Genomic DNA, 7,248 nt, shown 5'->3' with positions numbered 1-7,248 from the left:
TGGCAGGAGGGACACCGGTTGGTCAGTGGAAGGGACCAGCCGAGGTCACAGCCTGCTGGTGGCTGGTCCCAGAAGGCGCCCTTTCGGATTCTCCGGAGGACCTGGAAGCAGGGGCAGCCGCCCGCGCCTCGCCCTCAGCCAGGCCGCTTGACGGAGGGGCCAGCACCGAGGAGAGGAGGGGAAGGCAGGCCTGGGGTGTGGTCTGTGTTTCCTTAACTCTGCTTCTGTCTCGCTTTCCCTCCCTGGCTTCCCTCACTGCCTGCTCCTGTCTCTCCCTGGGTTTCTGGTGGTGGAAAAGCTCAAGTCTTTGCGAAGCTAATGATCTGCCTCTGTGTGAAGCTTACTGGAGGCTGGACCTCGACACAGACTCCGCCGATGGCCTCTCAGTCCCTCTGCCGGCGTCCCCGGAGCCCGGTGCTGGCCCCCTGCAGGCTGCAGCCCCTGCTCACTCCCACGCCGGTGGCGCCGGCCCCGCGGAGCACGCCTGAGCCTCCCGGGGCTCCTCTCCCCGGGCCCCTAGACCTTAGGAATGAAGTGCAGTGTTCCCCTCTGGGCCCACCACAGCCTCAGCTCCCTTCAGCCTTGGGGCCCACTTGGGGAGCCGCCGTGGCCTCTTTCGGAACCGTGTCAGCCGAGGGACAGCCCACCTAGGAGTGTTGGGGGAAAGCAAATACCCCCAGCCATGCCAGGGGGGCCCATCCTTCCTCTTGTCGTCACCTCTTATTTGCTACCTTCCTGGCTGGCTGGCTGGCTGGAAGGAAGTTTCCAGGATAGTTTGTCCCGTTGAGGACCTAACGGCGGGGCAGGGAGGATGCCCAGCCTTGGGAGACCTGACCTGAGCGTGGTGTTTACAATGGAGGACGCAAGTGCTCAGAGTGGACAGTACTAGCCAAGGCCAGGCCCCCATGCAGAGCTCTGCCCACTACCTTGCCCTGAGGCACCCTGCGCTAGCTGACTGCCCCTGCAGGGCTGTGGGGAGAGGGGGGGCTGCCCACTCTTGCAGAAGTCAGGCAGGGTCCTTCCTAATTCCACTGCTGCACACCTTTCGGTTCTTTTTGTGATGAGACTGTTGAATAAAACCAGCTCCACCCTTTTGCTTTGGTTGGTTCCCTTTCTTGCTCAGCCCCAATCAGTTTTGGACCACCCTTGGTCTCGGTGGCTGTCGGAAAACAGCCCCTGGGCTCTGCCTGGACAACATTGGGCTCCAGGTCAGCCTTCTCCCCACGGGGGCGCTGGGCAAGCAGGGGCTTTGTCAGCTTGGAGTCACGGCTGCATTTCCACTGCCTAGAAAGAGCTGTCCAGGACCTAGAAGGGCCCTAATGTTTGGTGAATGCATGAAAAGCTACCATTATTGCATATCACGTGGCCTAGGCGGCGTGCGTCTGGTTGCACCCCGAGTCGGTGCTCGTTATTGGCATCTCAGGGAGGGGCGACCACGGGCTTGGAAGGGGTTGTAGTGCTCTGCTCATGGTCATGGAGCTGGGAAGTGAAGTGGGAGGTTCAGGACTCAACCCAGGTGGAACGCTAGGCCCAGTGCCTGGAGCCAGGCTCACCTGAGAAGCGGGGGGTCGGGTGTCACCCCAGAAGAGCCGGGACATCAATCCCAAGCCCTGTCACCGGCCTGCTTTAACTCCTTCCCAGAGGGAGATCTCACCGTCCCAGTGTACGGAGGACATGACAAACCACGACCCGCCACGTCACTCTGAATTTATTATCAGTCACCATTGAAACATGAACTTGATGGGGACACTGCTGTGTTTTCTTCGCCGCTTGTACCCCGGGGCCTTGGAACCTGCCCGGTGCGCAGTCCTTTCTGAACGAACGCGGTCTCGCCAGCTTCCACTTGGGGTCTGAGCCCCCAGAGGACTAAATTACTGCGGATCTGTTCCTGTCCCCCCTTACGGGTACCGAGCACCTACCGTGCGCCGGGCGCGGTCCCCGCCCCCGTCCCATAATGCCTTGCGCCCCCCGCCTCTTCCGTTGGAGCCACCTGGTTAATCGAGCGTCGCGCGCTGGCTGCTCGGCGCTCTGCTGGCTGCGCCTGCCCACGTGCTGGTTTCCGGCGAGCGCAGCGGAAGGCGAGAGGGTCGCGCCGGCTGCGGGTAGTGTCTGTGTCGGGGCTGTCGGCTGTGGCCCGGGACGCTGCACCCCGGCTCTCCTCCCCGCGAGCAGGACCCCGGAGCGAGCCCCGCCCGACCCCCGAACCTCCAGCCATGGCTTCTCTGCTCGCGAAGGACGCCTACCTGCAGAGTCTGGCCAAGAAGATCTGCTCCCAGCCCAGCCCCGAGCCACAGAAGCGCAAGTCGGGTAAAGCGCAGCCCCCGGCCGGGACTGGGAGGGCTTCGGAAGGGGGCGCCCCTCCACCCGTCAGCGTCCCCACTCCCCTCTGCGGCGGAGGTCGGTGTGTGCCCCACACCTCACCTGAGTAGCCTGCAGGTGGAGGGGACACGTAGATGCGTGAAACAAGCTTGTGAGGTATTAGAGGAAAGTGTTGTAAGGGATGCTTAAAGGCAACGCCATTTCCCTGGCGCGTCGGGGGCATCCGTCTGGGAGGCTGAGGGATTTAGCTGTGCACCTTCCGGGCTGGAAACTCGGCCGGTGTTTGGAGGAGGTGACCCCGTGGAATGGTTGCTCTGCCGCTGGGCATCGTGAACAGGCTTAGCCAGCTCTCCGCGCTGGGTGGGAAGACAGGTATGAGTGATGATGAAAAAATTACTTTTTCAGCCCAGTACTGTGGGCCTGGTGGTGGTGTGGGGAGAAGGAAGGAAGGAGACGGGTCCTGCTAATGGGAGTTTACACGGCAGTGGTGACGAGGGCCCCCTCAGGAGGCGGATACACAAGTAGGTGAAACAGGCAGTAATTGGCCTGCCCTGGCGCAGAGGAGGGGAGAGTGGAAACGTCTGCCATGGACCTACCAGAGGGAAAACGACCTTTTTATACAAGGAAAATGTGTCCATCGTAGAAAAATGAAGTTAAGTGAATTTTTTCATCACTCAGTTACTAGTTAGATCTGTGTCTTTCTAAAACTTTTTCCGAGTATTTTTCACTGAAACAATTTGGCTCCTACTTTGTGTACGCAATTCTCACTTTCCTTTTAGAATGTAAACATTTTCTGCCCTCCCCCCCACACATACTTGTGGGATCTTAGGTCCCCGACCACGGGTTGAACCCAGGCCCTCGGCAGTGAGAGCGCGGAGTGCTTAAACCACTGGACCGCCAGAGAATTCTCTCTCAATCTGTTAAAGTGAAAGCCTATGCCATTATGTTTTGTCGGGTACATCATAGTTTGTTTTGTGGTGGTGCCATCACTGTCATTGTAGATGGATGTTTTTCACTCAAAAAAGGATGTTATGATGAACATTTTGAGGCCACATCTTTCCGCATACCCAGAATGAGTTCTCACAAGCAGATTGCTGGGTCAGCGTGTGGATGTTTTTCAGGCTTTTGCTGAGTGTGGCTAGTCTGCTTTCTAGGAATTTTGTGGTTCTGAGCTCAACGGATGAGGGTCTCCATATCCCCCATCCTGATTGGCTTTTGGCATTCTTCTAGGGCCGAAGCCTTTGCAAGACCTTCCTACCTATTGACTGGGTCATAGGGATTGGGGTGGCAGCCCTTTCTCATTTTGTGTTTCAGCTGGCAAAACTCAAGTCTCAGAAGCTGCGGGGCCCTCCAGAAAGAAGAGGAAGAGAGCACAGAAGAAATCCCGGGAGCGGGAGGAGGAGGCTGCAGAACCCAAGGCCCAGGCCCCTGCGGAGAAGTCTCGAGCCAGGACGCCAGTGGCAGCCAAGGAGGAGGAGGACGAGGCCTCCGGCTCCACCGGGGCCCCTGCGGGTGAGGGGGGTGGGCAGGGTCGACTGGGGTCTGGGACAGATACAAAAGTGGGCCTCTGGTCGTAATGGCACGATCAGATAGTGTGAGACTTCCCGGAGAGCGCGTTTTCGGAGGACAGATCGCGGGGCCCCTGTGAGTGGACGGGAGTCTCAGGAAGTGCACAGTAGTTCCAGGCCGCGTGGTAACTGGGATGGCGAGGGGCAAGGCCATGTCCCGCTGAGGGCCTGGAGCAGCTTGGCTTGAAGAGCTTTACTGCCCTCACGTCTCTGAGGTGGTGTCGTGAGAGCTGCCTCTGGGTCTGGGGGGCACCGCAGAAGGTGGAAGAAGTGGGAGATGGGTTTGGGCCGCACTTCATGAGGTTGTCCTGCCCTGGAGGCCAATCCCGCGTGAAGAGGTTAGGGTAGGATTTACCGGAACTGACCCTCAGATCCACGAGTGGTCACTGGAGGGGGGCAGTGTATGGAGACTCAGGCTTCGAAGCCGGGCCCTTGGGGAGGGCACAGGAAGGTCGGGGGGTGGGGGAGTCTCCTTTTGGTCCTCTGACTGCTTCTTTGCAGATGGCCTGGCCAGTGAGCCTGGCTCCGTATTTGCCTTGGACGTTCTGCGGCGGCGCCTGCATGAGAAGATCCGGGAGGCGCGGGGCCAGGTAGGTGGGGGAGACCTCTGGGCCCTGTGGTGGTTTCCGCTCCCTGCCTGGAGAGAAGACGCCCAGGTGCTTGCTGAGGTCGGCCCCAGCTCTGCCAACTATTATGGGGCTGATGGGGCAGGTGTGGGGGGGCTCAGCCCCTGTTCCCGCCCCTGCAGCGGGTGCCGCCAGGGCCTCGGCAGCTCTGTTCTGCAAGAGGTCAGGTGTAGTTCTTGTCATCTTGGGGAGCTCGGTCCCCAGGGTCCCCCTCCTGCTGGCCATGCTGAGCTTCTGGCTCTTCTGTCCTGCGGCCTTGGAGAGAGGCTCAGCCTCTTCCCTCAGGGAAAGCTGCCTTTGCTAACACACCCACACTGGGAGACAGTTCCTGCATGTTTGTCCGTCTAAATGCACGACGGCCCTGTGAGGTAAGCCAGGGCCTGAGATGAGGTGACCAGCCCGAGGCGACAGCCATGGGACGCTCCAGGACCTCAACCAGCCTCAGTGCGGATGGCATCGCCCCACCCCCCCCGTTTGCCTGGGGCCCTCCCCCAAGCCTCCTGCTTTGTGGGGACAGTCCCCTGGCTTCTTTCTGCACTGTCCTGGGACAGGCCCGAGGGCCCTGCCTTCCTGCAGTGGTCCAGAGCACTCTTGTCTGCCCCACAGGGGTCAGAATCGTGCAGTGGTCTGCACAGGTGCGGCGTTCTGACCCAACGCCAAGATCTGGGTGGGGGCCTTGGCTAAGCCTCCTGTCCTTGTCTCTGAAATGATGGAGGACCACGTGTCCCTTATTGGGTCATTGGAGAGACGCAGAGGCACTGTGTTTGGCAAGTGCCCTAGTGTGGTAGATGCCTGGGATCCGGAAGGCATGGTTCTCGTGGGGTCCCCTTGCCCTTGTTTTGGGTGCGCTTTGGGTGCCAGGTCACCTCCGGGTGGAATGCTGCACGTGGCAGGCCCATTTTCCTGCCCTGATTCCATGTGCCAGGCTGGGGGCCTCGCGGTTGGGAGAACCTTATGAGTGAGCACCTGCTTGCGCCACAGGGCAGCACCCAGGAGTTGTCTCCAGCCGCTTTGGAGAAAAGACGCCGGAGGAAGCAGGAGCGCGACCGGAAGAAGGGGAAGCGGAGGGAGCTGAGAGCAAAGCAGAAGGCGGCCGAGGCCCTCGCGGGGGTGGAGGCCGCCGCGCCGCCGCCCGGGGCGCCCCACGAGGAGGCGCAGGCCCGGCCGGGGCTGCTCTTCAGCAAGGTGAGCGCCGCGCGGCCGGCGGGCGGGCCCCGGGCGGGCGGGGAGCGGCGCTCGGCTCACGTCGCCCTCTTCCCCCGAGGTGGAGGTGAGCGCGGAGCAGCCGGGCAGCGAGGCCCAGCGCAGGAAGAAGAGGCGGAAGCTGGAGGGGAACCTGACGCCGCTGACGGGCAGGAACTACCGGCAGCTGCTGGAGCGCCTGCGGGCCCGGCGGGCCCGGCTGGAGGAGCTGCGGGACCAGGACGCGGGCCAGGCCCGGGAGCTCGAGGCCAAGATGCGGTGGACCAACCTGCTGTACAAGGCCGAGGGCGTGAAGATCCGCGACGACGAGCGCCTGCTGCAGGAGGCCCTGCGGCGCAAGGAGAAGCGGCGGGCGCAGCGGCGGCGCGCGTGGGAGAAGCGCACGGCGCACGTGCTGGGGAAGATGCGGCAGCGGCAGGACAGGCGGCGGCAGAACCTGCGCGAGAAGAAGGCGGCCAGGGCCGAGCGGCGCCTGGAGAAGGCCCGCAAGAAGGGCCGCGTCCTGCCCCAGGACCTGGAGCGGGCCGGCCTGGCCTGAGGGCCCGGCGGAGAGCGGACGCCACCGCGTGCTTGAGAGCCTTCGGATCCGGGGGAGGGGTGCCCCGGATCCGGGCTCTAGGCTCCGCTTGTGAGGCCGGGACGCTCCCTGAAAGTTGCGGGGTGGGGGGTGAGGGAGCGGCGAGGAGGGAGGGGGCATCTTGAGGGGGGGCTGCCCCGGCGCCCTCTTCCTCCCCCGTGTTCACAGGAGTGGGAACTGCTGTGTCTGCCCCAAACTCTCTTGGAAAAGGACAAAAACCAGCCAGCTCCTGTAGCCCGCGTTGGAGTGGAGTTGTCGGGCTCGGTAACTGGGAGACGGCGGGGCCGCCCTCAGGCTGCCTGGAATTGAGTTATTGGAAGTTAATTTCTAAGGTGGGTGAAACCTAGAATTTAAGGTAAACATGCACATCAGAAATCCTAAGGCAACCACTAAAAGATAGAAACAGTGTTAGGGAACTAGCAGGAAGAACAGCGGAGTTGGGTGGACAGTTACTGATCTAGGGGGAGGCAGGAGAGAAAGAGTAAAACCTAGAACCAAGCGAGGCCAGTGGAGGGTGCACAGTCAGAGGCACAGTTAAGTCCAAGCCCGCAGGCAGCCGGGATTAATGCACGGGACAAAACTTAATGAATTTTATGGTGTGTGGATTATATTTCAGTAAAACTGTTAATAAAATCCTTTTGACTAAACTCCAGTTAAGAAACAGATGGTAACCGAAAGGAAGCTGGTGTGGCTGTATTATAAGATGAAGAGTTGAAGGTAAAAGGCAATAGTAGAGAGAAAAAAAGTTGCCACGTAATGAAAGGGGTGCAGATCACGTGGAAGGTAGAACAGTCCTGCACCAGGAACAGCTTCAAATCTGTCCAGCAGAAACTGACCCGCTACAAGGAGAAGTCAATTCACAGACCAAAGTGGGAGACTTTTAACATCTCCGTTAGGAATTGATACACCAAGCAGACAGAATCAGATGCATGGGGAAGGTTTCGACGAGAGCGTT

At 60.6% G+C, this 7,248-nt stretch overlaps 2 protein-coding genes across 2 annotated transcripts in view; both read left to right on the top strand.

The window, feature by feature from the left end:
• The window catches only part of MED22 (mediator complex subunit 22), a 5,637-nt gene extending 5,149 nt beyond the window's left edge, over nucleotides 1-488 (top strand). Inside the window, exon 4 of the mRNA XM_007458989.1 lies at nucleotides 299-488. Coding sequence (XP_007459051.1) covers nucleotides 299-488 — 190 coding nt within the window. The remainder of the gene's footprint in view (nucleotides 1-298) is intronic.
• A 1,649-nt stretch (nucleotides 489-2,137) lies between these two features.
• SURF6 (surfeit 6) lies at nucleotides 2,138-6,263 on the top strand. The gene is made up of 5 exons (XM_007458988.1): nucleotides 2,138-2,307; nucleotides 3,634-3,831; nucleotides 4,389-4,477; nucleotides 5,495-5,698; nucleotides 5,778-6,263. The coding sequence occupies exons 1-5, from the start codon at nucleotides 2,214-2,216 to the stop codon at nucleotides 6,252-6,254; spliced, it is 1,062 nt and encodes a 353-aa protein (XP_007459050.1). The 5' UTR covers nucleotides 2,138-2,213; the 3' UTR covers nucleotides 6,255-6,263.
• Nucleotides 6,264-7,248: the final 985 nt, after the last annotated feature.

Source organism: Lipotes vexillifer, unplaced genomic scaffold (assembly GCF_000442215.2).
Source record: "Lipotes vexillifer unplaced genomic scaffold, Lipotes_vexillifer_v1.1 scaffold636, whole genome shotgun sequence".
Classification (NCBI taxonomy): domain Eukaryota; kingdom Metazoa; phylum Chordata; class Mammalia; order Artiodactyla; family Lipotidae; genus Lipotes; species Lipotes vexillifer.
The sequence above is the reverse complement of the archived record's forward strand: the minus strand, read 5'-3'. Positions and strand labels throughout refer to the sequence as shown.